Raw genomic sequence first — 15,900 nt, 5'->3', positions numbered from 1 at the left:
TCACACCAACAAGCCTCTTACCATCCACATTTTATAGATGAGGAAACTGAGGCTATTCTGGGTCCAAATATTTACCCAAAATCAAAAGACTTGTAGAGTAAGTCAGTACAAGTTGAGTTTTCTGACTCTTACTACATATAGCATTCTAGTAAACTTTATTGGCCCCATGACAAAAAAAAAAAAAAAAATTATAATTAATGGTCTTAACTAATATCAGACTATGAATAACCAAAAATGAATTATACTACATTTAATATACTTTTCTTACAAAAATCAGTACGTGTACAAGTCAACTTTAACAAGACAGCTAACAAGTGCTAAACAGAAGATATCAGTTAACAGACATCTTAATCATAAAATTCTGCATATTCAAGATTTACATTATAGCACTTAAAACATGCAAAATCTTTTCTATAAACTGTGTCACCTGGGCAAAATATTTCTAAGCATTTCTAAAGGTGATAATTTCAAGACCTAGTAAGCACAGGGTGTTAAAAACACAATTTTTTAAATATCAATTTTATTCACATGAGTTGACTACTATTTTTTTCTGAAACAAATGTGATTTTACCTTTGATTCTAATATATTAAATATGAGTCGGCTTTGAACTCAAAAACTACATATCAGATTTTAAAAATATGCACACTAGTAGTAATAGTCAAATTACCATGATGCTACCACCTGAAAGGTCAAATCCCGCCAAATTATCTACCAGACGGTAAGGACAAGAAGGCTAATTGTAATGGAACTGACTGTGATAGAGCCTAGGCCTTCTGAGTACATACCACACATATGTCGGGCTCTGGGACAAACATGATTTATCTCAGTCTTCACAGCAACAGTGACAAATTTATCACTGTTACATCAAAAAAGAAACTGAAACGTCAATCATTAGCTAACTTGCTTAAGTCACAGTGCTAACAAGTGGTATAACAAGGCATGAACCTAAACAGTATTTATTTTGTTAAATAAGTAAATTTATTAAATAAATTTAAATCTGTACAATTTACAAGATCAACTATTTTAAAACAGTAAGATAAATATTTAATCACTTACCTCTTCAGGCAGTTCACTGTACATGGTTTCAGAGGTAGACAATAAAAATATAGGTGAAAATGATGGTATATCTTGTAGCAATGTCAGAAAAGTTGCTCTCACAGTTTCACTGACAGCTTCCCACCAGTCACCAATGTGAGGCATGTAAACAATACTAGGTACTGTTCTTCGAGCTTCACGAAAAATCTAATTAAGGAAAGAACTGGCATTAAAAATTCAAACTGAAAAGAATGTTCAAATTGATACTATTCTAAAGTTTACTTAGTAACCCCCAAATACATGAAATGTGTCAGGCCTGTGACTGTAATTATTCTCAGCTCAAATATTTAAGCTGTTCAAGATGTGATGCATAAGCCTCACATATAGCTTCTATCTACCCTTGCTCCACCTAAAAAAAGAAGGGTTTTTTTTTTTTTGCCATTTTATTATTTCTATTCAGTACTTATTAATAATATAAAGGTATCAAATTGTTCCACTTATCTATCATGTAAAGATAACAAAGCAAAACACCATTATAAAATATGCTGCAAATAAAGAGATAAACATGCACCAACATGTCACCCACGTCAGAATGAGATCAGTAAGCACAAAGAAGAAAAGACATAGTTTCCGTGTTTGTGCACATTCCCTAAAATCACTAAATATATGGATTAAATATTTTCACCACGATGCATCACCCTAGAGCTTAAGATTATGAACTACCTACTGAACCACTTGTTTACCTCCTATCACCTTAATTCAATCCTCCATAGAGCAGTCACAAAATACCCTCACATCACTAAAGAGCAATAAATAAATTAGCAAAAAGCTCTGAGACACTCCCATCGTCAGAAAATACAAAATAAAGTTTCCTCAGGTGTTAAAAAAGAATCCTAACCATAGCTTCAGTCACACTCTGCCAACACATGCCAATAAGGACCGGGTTGGCTATTAGTAAGTTGCCAAGCAGAAGTATTGCCCTTTACATAGATGTCAACAATAGCTCAATGGCCTATCAACAAATTCTTGTGGGATGATATGGCATCTCTTCAATACTTCTAACAAATGAAAGAATAAATGTAAAAATCTTCCTTCAATTTATTTCAGAATTCCATTTCTAAAATTCTCTACTACTTCCCTTTAAACATGTTTCAATTAACCTGTATAATGTACAAGATCGAGAAATAATGATCTAGTATTTAAAATGACTAGAATTATTAGATATGTTCCTGAGAATCAAAATGATTATTTTTCTTTAATGAATAAGCCTATCACTTGCATGAATTTTTCAAATGCTACACTATAAAGCTTTAAACATTCTGTGTAAAATAAAATGTATTGCCAATTTAATAAACCAGATGGAAGATGCTCAAATAAAAAATTTCCCCCAAATTGGAAATGTAGATGTTATGATCACTCACATCAAAAGTAATATTTGCTCCTTCCCTTCCTTTAATATTTGCATATCCACCAATCCAGAACAGTTGTACAGTACAACTCCAGGACTCTCAAATTTTGACCTTTTCTGCAAACACGCACCCTCTTATCCTGGATCTTGAAAATCCAAGGATTATTGTTTTCCAAAGTTCTTGTAGAAGATTCATAAGAGAAAAACAAGCATAAATATTGGCAAAAGGAAGGAACCACACAGGAGCACAAAGGCAAGTGAGGCATTTAATTTCCACCCCCCCCAAAAAGAAAAAAATTGCTACATGCCACCCAAATCAGGGATGGTATGTGGAGGACAATAACCGATGCCTTTTGTCTTTCCAATTCCCACTCTGTGCTAGTAAAACTAGGGAGAGTCAGCAGGGAGAGAATGGTGATTACATGAAAAATACTAATGACCTTATAAAACTTACTGAGAAACCTCACAAAACTAACCACCTAATTCAGCCATGCAAGTTTACCACATGCCCAAGGAGAGATGAGAAAACATGCCTTTAAAAAAAACAAAATGTAGCCTCTCATTCTAGTACTTGTAGGTTAGGTTTTCTAGAAATAGTTGTTGAGAACATCTAGTTGCTAATAAGTATCAAAGAGTAAGGGCAAAGCAACAGAAGGTTAAGTGATAAAAACTTTATAGAGCCAGAAATTAAATAATGCAGGACTATAGGTGTTTTAACTCATTTGCAAGGCTGAACTAGAAACATAAGCATCACCAGCTCTGAAAGAGTTGAGGGTTGTTGTTTTGGTTTTTTTTTTCTATTTCTTTCCTCTTTTCATTCAATTCTCCCCAAAACAACAGAATGAACAGGATATTCTATTGATCTTATCTCTAAAGACTTTAGGAAAGTATCTTTATCAGTGAAATTTTAAAAAATTATATTTGAAAACCTAAAGGGGGAAAACAAGAAAGAAAAAGGTCTAAGACAAATATAGAAAAATAAAAAGGCTTAGGCTTATCCATGAATGTATAATTACCTAATTTTACAATTAATCTGACTACATGCAATATTAATAGCCAGGGGCTATTTTCAGAATTTTTTTCCTAAGCCTTTACAGGAAAAATATCTGTAATTTCTAGAAAAATGTAAAATCACTACTAAAACAAGTTTTATTTTTAATTCCTTACTCCATGTGATCTCAGAACATTTAAACTTTCATAATTTCTTTAAATATATAGCCAACCTGGTTCTAATTCTAATTCTCCAGTTTTTGTAATGAAAATTCAAAAAGAATGGTCTAAAAACAGTATTTTAAAATTCAGAAAAAAAGTTTAGTCATATCGTGATTTTTCCATAATGTAAAAGTAGCTCTTCAGCAGTTTGCTGGTAACTTTTAAAGTTGTGGAATAACATACACTCCCTGAAATCAATTAACCAGATTCAGAGTAGAAAAATAAAGCCTAGTTTTAGTGAAGCGGCAACTGTCTTGGGAACAAGTGATGCCATTTGATAACTAGAAAAATACTCACCTATAGGGTGTCTTGGATTGGTGGATGTGCAAGGTGTAGTAGAAAACAGAAAAACTGTTATAGAGAAAAAAAGACAGTAGGCCAAATTACTGAACCAACCGTTCAAAACACCTCTGACATGACCAGCACTCTTGCACAAATAAAATGAACAAACACCAGTGTATGTGAACTGTTCATTTTGATTCTTTAAACAATATATTTTACTTCCTTCTGGCTTCTTCTTGCCCCAGACATCATGGTCCCTTGTGTAACTGTTTTAAAGGTTTATTAAAAAAAAAAAAAAAAAAAGTACAAACTACTTCCTATGAATGTTAAAGATATGAAAGAAAAAAATCAGGCCACTGAAGTTAAAAGTATCCACACAAAGCAGCACTAATTATATAAACTGAACCTATATTTACAAAAGTTCTTATCTCAAAAGCTAAACTTTCAAGTCAGTATTTTAGCCAGCAAATTAAAGTATGTGGTGCATGAAATTTTACTGTATTTTAAAAATTAAGTCTATACAGCCCATAACAAGCCATTTTCTTGAGAAACTGAAAACTGGAGTAATTTTAAACACAAATGTAAATGAAGCAGAAAGCTCATGCCAGCGCAGCTTTCACTTTCCTAAAAGAAGCTCTATAAGAAAGAGAGAAACAATTCTGTCATCAATAAACTTCCAGAATTTGTCTTGGTCATGTTGTAGTACTAGGAATGTGCTAACATTGTAAAAGAGAGAGAAAAGAAAAATCTTGGGGGCTAAAATATTCTTGATTTTTATAAAAATTAAAAAGTACTATTAATATACACTATTAAAATAAGTATTTAATTCCTTAGACCATAGTATCATAAATATTAATAATATATCTGCAATACTAATAACTTCATGTCATATCCATCACTTTACTCCATTTATATTCTATTCACCTAAGATTTATCGAGCATCTCTGTGAAAAGGAGGCAACGTCTAGGATCAGGATGCAAGAAATAAAGTGCTGAATTTCTTTAAGCATACAAATCAGCCTATTATAAAACATAACTATACTAGACTTTCTGATCGATGATTGTAATATAAAGCAACATTTTATGAAATTAAGTCATCCAAATTCTTTTTCCGTTATTTTCATTGCCTAAAAATTTTAAGAATTTCAGTAAATGTGATATGACAAACTCTGGACCAGGATAATTTAACTTTTTTACAACTTAAGAAAAAAAAAAAGGTCGTTGCTATGGTAAAACACAGAAACCCATGTGCACAAACCAAGAGTACCCAAAGTATACACAGAATGCTATGGAGAAATCCAGAAACCCTTATGCATAAACACAAGAGCATCCAAAGAATACACATAAGTAAGTATGTTAATTCCTTCCTGCTACTTAACCAAAAAGGATTTTCCTTGAACATTTCCAAATACAATTTCTTTCTGGGAAAAGAAAAATACTGCAATTTCACCAAAAAAAAAAAAAAAAGAAAAGAAAAAAGAAAAGACCTTATTGACCAAATTATTTGTAACAACATGTAATATCCAAACTCCAAAGCTTGTGGCACACAATATATAAATTTATCAATTCAATCATTAATGAAAAAGAAAATACACTTATCACTTCTGATTTCCTAAATCAACAGTAGAAATAATATAAATAATACATTTGAAGATGTCAGAAAAAGGGAATCATAGCTGTTCTTTGGTTTTCTAGAGTGTTAATACAGATAAGTCTTTTACTACAGTTACTAACATCTCCAGCTTTGTTTTAGGTCTCAATAACTACTTGTGAATTTTACTCAACAACCATAAATCTTCCAGGCTACCCCAGGCTTTTCTATTCTCTTTCCAGAGCTTTTGAGAGACTATAAAATACTCAGTAAGATAGATAGATAGATAGATAGATAGATACATAGATAGATAGATACATACATACATACATACATAACAGACATACACACAGACAGACAAAACCACTTTATGAATTCTGGCAATTGTTTTCAGTAATAAATGTCTAGTGTCCAGTTATCACCCAAAGTACTAAATCTCCAAGTGTGACTGATCTCTAAAGACCTAGAATAGTAACACCTGGATTCAGGTTTAAAGCACATATTCCTGGGGCCCACCCCAAATTTAAAGAATCAGAATTCCTGGGTGTAGAGCCAGGGAATAAGAAATTTTAATAAGCACTCCCAGAAGAGGCTTATAGCCACTAAATCTTAAGAAACAATGACAAAACCCTATAGTAAACATGAATTCCTCTACCATTTTCACACACTTTGTAATATTCATCATCAGCTGAGACAATATGAAGGAGAAAAGGATTAATATATATATATATATATATATATATATGTTTGTATGTGGATATGTTTTAAAGAAAAGACAATTAAAAATGTATAAAGAACTATAAACTGGGCTCTTCCCATTTCCCATCTTATCATATATATAAATACAGCCCTTTAAAAGTAATTGAAGACTTCTTTCCTTTAAGATTACTTTTCATGTTTGTGTCACACTATTAAATAATCCAATTTAATTTATATTAAGTATCTTAGAGACTAGGGAAAAGAGAAAAACACAGAAGAATAATGTGCCACAGACGAAACCACATCTATTTTGAGAAAATCCTGCCTATAGGAAGACTAGCTCTCAAGAGAAGTAAGGCAAAAGAAAGGGAATACAGAACAGAGGAATAGAAAGAAGAGGCTTTTATTCTTTCCAGCATTTTTATTTTTGTTTTTTCTTCAAATTTTTATTTAAATTTTAGTTAACATACTGTGCAATATTGGTTTCAGGAGCAGAATTCAGTGGTTCATCACTTACATACAACACCCAGTGCTCATCATAAGAATTGTCCACCCTACTTAATACCCACTGCCTCTTTCCAACATTTTAGCACCTGACTAGTATGCTCTCTTACCTAGGACTTTTATGCCTTCTTCTACCCAGTTACAGATCCACAAATTAAGAAAAAACTCTTGGGGTGCCTTGGTGGCTCAGTCAGTTAAGTGTCAGACTCTGGATTTCGGTTCAGGTCACAATCTCACAGTTTGTGGGTTTGAGCCCCACATCGGGGCTCTGCACTGAGAGTGAGAAGTCTGCTTGGGATTTTCTCTGCCCCCTCTTTCTGCCCCTCCCCAACTCGTGCACATGCTTGCTCTCACTCTCTCTCAAAATAAATAAATAAAATTAAAAAAGGAAAGAAAAAATTCCTCAGTTTTATTACATAATAGTCTCCTTTTAAATAATTTTTTAGGGGGCGCCTGGGTGGCCTAGTTGGTGAAGCATCCAATTTCAGCTCAGGTCATGATCTCATGGGTTTGTAGGTTTGAGCCCCACGTCGGGCTCTCTGCTGTCAGCACAGAATCCTGCTTTGGATCCTTGTCCTTCTTGCTCTCTCCTCCCTCCCTTGCTCCCTCCCCCTCTCTCTTTCTCTCTTCCTCTTAAATAAAAATAAATATTTGGGGCGCCTGGGTGGCTCAGTCAGTTAAGTATCCAACTTTAGCTCAGGTCAAGATCTCACTGTTTGTGAGTTCAAGCCCCGCGTTGGGCTCTGTGCTGACAGATGAGAGCCTGGAGCTTGCTTTGGATTCTGTGGCTCCCTCTCTCTCGGTCCTTCCCCCACTCGTACTGTCTCTATCTCTCAAAAGATGAATAAATGTAAAAAAAAAAAATTAATAAAAAATAAACATTTAATAAATAAATCTGGGGGAGCAACAGTAATATACTTACAATTTAAAATAACTTTAAAAATGCACTTAAGATGCAAATAATCAGGGATTAATCAAGACAGTTTATCTGGTCTCTGGCCAATGTTCAGAAGTCCGAGCTTCAGCTACCATAGCTACAAAATTCTCAGTCCTGAGCGGATTAGACACCCAGGTGTGGTCACTCAAGAATAAGCATTACTTCTAACCCACAATCTTATAGGCAAAAGCAAGGAACAGAAGACTTCTTGATGTACTAAATGCAGTGTAATACAACCAAAACAATAAATGTTAAGCTTTTCTTCCTTTATGCTGCCAAGGGACATCTGTCTCCACCCTCTCCAAGAACACAACAAAAAAGTAAAAGCCAGGAACTGAGTAAGAGACCAAAAAGTATACAGTTAGAATTCAAATTTGGCCCAATGATGCCCAGTAGAATACAAAAAAAAATATCCTAGGATCTCAGTAATACCAACATATGATTTACTAAAATGGATCCTAAGTATCTCCTCACCTAATACTCAATAATGGATTTATGAACATGTATATACATGTTTTAGCCATAAAGAACAGCTATACACAGAATACCGTCTCACTTTGAAAATGTTCCTCTTTCAGAGTGATTTTCTTCAGTTTGCCCCATACTGTCAAATACACATGTCAAAAATAGAAATCTAAACTGTACAGCAGAGTGTAACCTAAAATGAAAAAGTTTTATTCATTTCCCAATTCTCTAAATTCCTTCCCCGAAGCCAAAGCAATGATTATTAACAGTTTTTTAGGATATTCTTACACACGATTTATATATAAAAGCATGAATATACATTTTTAAGATTTTTTACACAAAGATTCTATTTTAATAGACCAATTTATGACTTGCTTTTTTCACAAATATCTTCTTCATCTCTCCATATCAGCCTTATGTAAATTTACCTCATTCTTGTTAATGACCTCATAATATGTAAGGATATACCATAATTTATCACAGACCATCCATCATTAAAGGACATTTAGTTTGTTGGTCTTATTTAGTTTGGGAATTCCATACAATGCTGTGATAAATGTCCTTGTACATTCAGCAGTGACTATTAGATCTAATACATCTTTAGGAAAAACTCCTTAATGTAAAATTCCTGGAACAAAAGGAATATGTTCTCAAAATTTTTTTAAATGGTGTCAATGACTCTAAAATCATCAGGCATCATCAAGCTTTTTATTTTTACAAACCAGACAGTTGCTTCAAAATAGTATCGTGTTGCCTTTTTTTAAAAATTTTTTTTAATGTTTTTATTTCTTTTTGAGACAGAAAGAGACAGAGCATGAGCAGGGGAGGGGCAGAGAGAGAGGGAGACACAGAATCCAAAGCAGGCTCCAGGCTCCGATCTGTCAGCACAGAGCCCGACGTGGGGCTCAAACTCACAGACTGTGAGATTATGACCTGAGCCAAAGTCGGACGCTCAACCGACTGAGCCACCCAGGCACCCCTTCTTTTCTTTTCTTTTTAATTTTTTTAAATTCGTGTTGCTTTAATTTGCATTTTCTTCAGCTGTAAGGCTAAGAATCTTTTCAAACTTTTATTGGTTGCTTTTTCTATTGTTTTCTTCCTATAAATGGCATGCTATTTCGCCAATTTTTATATTAGGGTGTCATTCTTTCTTCCTCCTGATTTTAACATATTTTTGTATATTTCAGAAACTTATCCTGGACATGTGTGTTACACACATACTTTTTCGCCAGGTTGTGTCTATTAATTTTACAAAAACAATTATTTCTGCCATGTATAATTAAAAATTTTATAAAGTCAAATTTGTTCATATCTTTATGTTTTCTGGCTGTGTTCACTGCTTAGAGACTACTTTCTCATACTCAAGATAATAAACATATTGACCTTGTGAATTCCCCTCTTACATTTCCATTAACAATGTAGAATTTATGTTGGGGCTACAATAAAAAGTAGAAATTCAGTTTTGTTTTTTTCTTTTTCCCCTCATTGAGTCAGTTTTCTAAGACCATTTATTAAATAATCCATCTGTTGTATGATATCAAATATCGTCGTCATCATCATCATCATTTACCATCATCATATGCTAATCATCATCAGATACTAAATTCTCATTCTATGTAGGCCTAAGGGTTAATTCTCTGGACCGTTACATATTCTTTATTACTACATTCTGTAACACCTTTAAAAATCTGGTAGAGCTCCTTTCATTATACTTTTTCCTCCAGAACTCTCCTTGCTATGCTCATATTCATTTTCTGAAGAATTCATTTTAGAAGAAACGCAAAGCACTTTTTTTTTAAGTTTTCCTCTTAAATTTTGGGAATATTATACTTGAGCCTGAACTTAATTTATACATTAATTTAGAAAAGAACTCACAGCTTTCCAATTTTGAGTCTTACCAGCCCTCAGCTGTGTAAGGAAGCTGCAGTAGCAGTGATAAATATAATGACAGTTAAGGGCCACAGGGTACTTACTATATACCAAACCTATTGGATGAACTGATTTTAGTAGTCACAACCACCTTATGCAGTATCATTACCTTTGTTTCATAGATAAGAAAATTAAGTCTCAAAGAAGTTAAGCAATTTGTCCAAGGCCACAACCAATAAGCCAAGTAGCTAATATTTTAATCAATTTGCAATTTGACTTGAATCCATACTTTGAACTATAGTAATTAAAAACAAGGTGTGTTTTTTTGTTTTTTCTTCTTTTAGACACTGCAAATTAATTATTTAATTTCTAGGTAAAATTAGTTGCTACTTTAATTAGGACCATTTTTTCCATTAAATTTCTAACTTGTTACTGGGTGTATAAAAGAAAACTACTTATTTTATAATATTAACTTTGAAAGGTGTCCACCTTGCAGAATTCTCTTATTGTCCCTAATAATTTTTCAGTTAAGTCCTAAAAAGTCTCCAAATATATAATCATATCACAGGCAAATATTTATAACTTCAATGTCTGTTCCAATATTTTTATCTCTCAATGTCTAACTGAATCAATTTTGCATGCCTTAATAATGGCATATTACACTTCTGATGTGCTACTAGAATCCATTTGTAATATTTACTTTACCACCATTGCCTAAGTGAAATTAGTCTGTTTTCCTCTGTATTTCAGTTTAGCATCAAAATGATCTTATCCTGTAAGATTAAAAGAATTCACCCATGAAACTATCTGGATTTAGTTCTTTTTGATACTCAATTTCTCCTTCCACACTTAGTGTCTGTTTAGATTCTCTCTCCACTGGATTTATTTTTAATGGTACTGGGTAATTCTCTTAACTTGCATACAAACTGCAATAATTTTGTCTCACTAAAAAGGAAAAATATGAACAAACATATAAATCAACATTATTGGAAAACACTCCCAGCCAGGATGAGTTAAATGTACAAAATTTGTAGCAAATTATTTGTATATAGTTTTTATTTAAGCCATGGGTTTTGGGGGGAAAAAAACTTTTAAATAGAGCTTTCTAAGTAGTGAATGATGCTAGGATGCTGATACCCAGACAACTGTAAGTAAAAGAGAAATGAAATCAATGCTGTGGACCATGAAATACATACATACATATATATATATATATATATATATATATATATATATATATATATGTGTGTTTTCTTTCTACAAGATACAGAATGGTTTTCAATTAGGTAGTATATGTGTATGTATTAAATAGTTATAAAATGTACTCAAAAACACAACATAATTATGCACAATGCTCTTAAGTGTTACTACTCTGGTCATGTAATCTCTAAAAGTAGGCTAAATACAGAGTTGAAAGTGGCATTCCCCTAACTTGTTCCAACATGATACACTTATAATAAATTCATAGTTATACGAACACCCCACTAGAACTCTGCACTTCACAAACCAGCACAAAGTAGTTAAAAGTCAAATATCACACACACTTGACTACCGATAGAAATATATATAATTTTTAAATTGCTATCATTTTTCTGTGTTAATTTTCCCCAACTACATACAGTAAGGCTCTAAGTACACACTGAAATCTAGAAAGACTCTGAAACCACAGTGTTGAAAAGAGGGTCAGAAGAAGGCAAAAGAAGCTTCCTTTCTATAATGCTTAATAAAACTTTAATATAAGAAACAGGATATTAAAATTTCAGAAAAGAATGAAATATGGGGAAAACAATAAGCTCACTTTTAAACATGTTATACATCAAAAGGATCCCTGGCCTTAATATTAGAATGCTAATGAGTAACCAACAAAAAGTTAATATTCGCATTACTGTTCTTTGAAAAGACTTTATAAACACTACTGAGATATAGAGATATAAACAATTAAGAAAGTTGGAAGTACTCTGATATGGTACAAACCTACCTGTGCACATGATTCTTCAGGTGTTTTGGCACTAACTGAATAAAGTGCTGGGAGATCTAGTCTGTGCACAGAGAATTTTTCTAGAGTGTGCAAAAGTGCTGGAGCAAGGTGAGAAGTTTGACCTGAGCCTCTTTCTCCAGACAGCAATAATCTTGGCCTGTAAGAGGTTGGCTGATGATATGGTGACCTGGAATACATATAAGACATGATAATTATTTCAAAATGATACACTCTGAAGATCAGTATGAAATATTAGGTAAAATATTTACACTAAATATGTAACTCCAAATTAATAGAATTTTCTCTTTTACTTCAAGTACAGTGAATAATTTTTTCATTAATTATCATTTTAAAATGTTGATCTCCCTGACAATTTTAATAACCATGATGTAAAAGTATAAAAACTCATTCTAAAACAAAGTAATAATACCTGGGTATTCATTCTATCATACCATATATATTACTTGGAAAACACTTCAGACACTAAGGAGACATAGCTATTAATTATTCAAGATAAAATGTTAAGAATCCCATTTCAACAAAGAAGTAGGTATATCTGAAGATTACCCAAAATGTAGGACTTTTTTTTTTAATGGTTAAAATGGTAAATTTAATGTATATTTTACCGCAATTTTTAAGATAGAAAATAAATGTAGGACTTTTTCAGTGGCAGCAAATTTTGGTTTGGGGCCAATACAAACTAAATGTCCACACCCTAATACATGACATCTAAAGACCTACAATAGGGGCGCCTGGGTGGCGCAGCCGGTTAAGCGTCCGACTTCAGCCAGGTCACGATCTCGCGGTCCGGGAGTTCGAGCCCCGCGTCGGGCTCTGGGCTGATGGCTCAGAGCCTGGAGCCTGTTTCTGATTCTGTGTCTCCCTCTCTCTCTGCCCCTCCCCCGTTCATGCTCTGTCTCTCTCTGTCCCCAAAATAAATAAAATTGAAAAAAAAAAAATTTTAAAAAAAAAATAAATAAATAAAGACCTACAATAGAGAAAGCAAATTTAGGAAAATGTATTAAACCAAGCTGACCTTACACTCTCAAGATTCCACAACCCCATTAAAATGATGAATGAAACAAGTTTATCTATCATTATAGATAACATAGGAAATTTTAAGCAATGCAGTAAGAATAAAGCAAATAAAAACTGGAATAGAAAGAAATCAGGAAAACACTGTTACTTGTAAAGGATACGATTATGCACTAAAAAAATCCAAGAGAATCAACTGATTAATAACTGTCAGAATCTACCAAAAGTAACAAGTCAGAAAACAGAAACAGAAAAATCAAAACATAATAACACCATCAATAACCAAAATAAAGAAGGAAAGAAGATCCTTTCTTTTTTTAATGTTTATTTATTTATTTTGAGAGAGAGATAATAAGAGCAAGCGAGAAAGGGGGAGAGAGAATCCCAAGCAGGCTCCACGCTATTTGGTAAAGTGTGCTAGACCCAATTTTAGAACAGTTAAACCTGTTTCAGTAATAAGTACTTCACATAGTTTTAATTTTCTTAGCAATTCTATGAAACACATAGTTTCTTCTTATTAAACAGATGAAGAAACCAAGACTCAGAGAAGTTAGGTATGAGACTGTTACAAATGGGTGGTCAAAGGGTTCAAATCTCATTCAGGTCCATATAATTGCTAAGCTGAACCACCATGCTAACATGTACACTACTTTATATTGGAATATATTACAGGGGCGCCTGTGTGGCTCAGTCAATTAAGCGTCCGACTCTTAATTTTGGCTCAGGTAACAATCTCACAGGTTCATGGGATCAAGCCCCACGTTGGGCTCCACACTAAGCATGGAGCCTGCTTGGGATTCTCTCTCGCCCTTTCTCTGCCCCTCCCTCACTTGCTCGCGCTCTCTCTCTCTCAAAATAAATTTAAAAACATTAAAAAAAATCTATTACAAGAGCACCTGGGTGGCTTAGTCAGTTAAGTGTCCGACTCTTGGTTTTAGCTCAGGTCATGATCTCACAGTTGATTAGTCCAAGCCCCACATTGGGCTGCACGCTGATGGTACAGAGCCTACCTGGGATTCTCTCTCTCCCTCTCTGTCTGCCCCTCCCCTACTCTGTCTCTCTTAAAAATAAATAAACTTAAAAAAAAAAAAAAGTATTACAGAACAGAATAATAGAATATAATGTAGAATACACCAAAGAAAAGAAACACAGATCAATAGAATAGGCAGCCAGGAAACAAATCATCATAGTTCAAAGAATTTCATACAAGATAATAAGCATAAAAAATAAATGGAAGGGAGTTTATAAAATAAATGTTATTTTAAAATAGAGAAGAGGGGCGCCTGAGTGGCTTAGTCAGTTAAGCATCCGACTTCAGCTCAGGTCCATGATCTCATGGTTCAACGGTTCAAGCCCCAAATCTGGCTCTTTCTGACAGCTCAGAGTCTGGAGCCAGCTTTAGATTCTGTGTCTCCCTCTCTCTCTGCCCCTCCCCAACTCACACTCTGTCTCTCAAAAATAAATAAAACATTTAAAAAAAATGTTTTTTATTTATTTAAATAGGGAAGATTCAGACCCTCATTTCACAGAACAAAATTAATTCTAACAAAGAAAAAACACGAGATTATGTATTTTTTAATTCATAATCTACAAACTTTTGTAACTCAAAAATTACAATCTGAATCAAATGGCAAACAATCAAATGAGACAAACAATCTGCCATTAACAGGAATGGCTCTTAATGTAAAAAAGAGCTCATGTTCAAAGTGTTTTAACAACAACAACAACAAAAAACAGTTTCATGGGCAAAGGACATAGACAATTCAAAAAGAAAATAGAAACAGATAACATTTCTTAAAATGTTCATTCATTTAATAATTGGAGAATGGTTCCTATGCTAAGTCCCTCACCCTGGGTATCTAACAATACCAGTTATCATAGAGCTCACACTTGAATGGTATGAAGTAGAAAAAGGAAATCTACAAACTAATATAATTCAGTGTGATTAACAAGCAGCACTGTTTAAGTACAGAATGCTATGGCAGACCACAATTACAGACTCAATAAAGGCTTTCCTGGACAGTGTTACAAAAGCACAAACCCAACAGGACGGAGGCAGAAAGGACAATTCCAAGAAACAAAACAAAGGGCTCCTGGCCCTTTGGAGTAATAGTTCATACAACTAGCTTCTTTTAAGGTTTTAAAGCCATGTATGTATAAAGGTTCTGTGGTTGGGGGAAAGGAGAATCAGACCATGAAAACCTATAAAGGGTTTTGTAAGCCATGTTAAAAGTTTGGGACACACATTGAAGACCATGAGGAAGCATTAAGATACTTAAGCAGGGGAAGTGATATAATCATATACATGTTTTAGAAGAAAATCCTATTATCACTATGCCAGGATAGGAAATGAATGAGGGTAAAACAGGAGGAAAGATGACCAGTTAGGAGTCTGCAGTATCAACCCAGGCATGAGATAGTAATGACAGTCTAGACAAGAACAGTGTCAGAAGAGGTGAGAAGGAACAGCCTGAGATGAGAGTTAATTACAGGACCTGGACAATGACTAGGTACAGAGTAAAGAAAGAGGAAGGAGTTAAGGAAGATGCCCATTTCTAGTTGCAACATCACCTTGGGTCCATGGGAGCTCTGATGACCCACTGGAAGAGAAGGGGAGACCCAGTCCAGTACATAATGAAAGATCTGTGGCACACAAAGGGTGAGAGACAGCTAGAGATGGTCTAAAGCTCAAGACCAATGTTGGCTTAAGAAAGACTTGGTAGTTGGGCTCCTGGGTGGCTAAGTCAGTTAAGCACCTAACTCCTGATTTCAGCTCAGGTCATGGGCTCACAAATGGTGAGATCCAGCCCCGCGTCAGGCTCTATGCTGGCAGCACAGAACCTGCTTGGGATTCTTTCTCCCTCTCTCTCTCTCTGTCCCTCTC

The 15,900-nt window shown here is 34.0% G+C and overlaps 1 protein-coding gene across 3 annotated transcripts in view; it reads right to left on the bottom strand.

Moving 5' to 3' along the window:
* The window catches only part of ATAD2B (ATPase family AAA domain containing 2B), a 167,452-nt gene that overhangs the window by 46,904 nt on the left and 104,648 nt on the right, over nt 1–15,900 (bottom strand). For all 3 annotated transcript variants that reach the window (XM_047852433.1, XM_047852434.1, XM_047852435.1), the window contains exons 18-19: nt 11,982–12,168; nt 1,058–1,243 (exon numbers count right to left, since the gene is read on the bottom strand). In XM_047852433.1, coding sequence (XP_047708389.1) covers nt 1,058–1,243; nt 11,982–12,168 — 373 coding nt within the window. The remainder of the gene's footprint in view (nt 1–1,057; nt 1,244–11,981; nt 12,169–15,900) is intronic.

Source organism: Prionailurus viverrinus, chromosome A3 (assembly GCF_022837055.1).
Source record: "Prionailurus viverrinus isolate Anna chromosome A3, UM_Priviv_1.0, whole genome shotgun sequence".
NCBI classification, from domain to species: Eukaryota; Metazoa; Chordata; class Mammalia; order Carnivora; family Felidae; genus Prionailurus; species Prionailurus viverrinus.
Note: the sequence above shows the minus strand (reverse complement) of the source record. Positions and strands in the feature narration are given on the sequence as shown.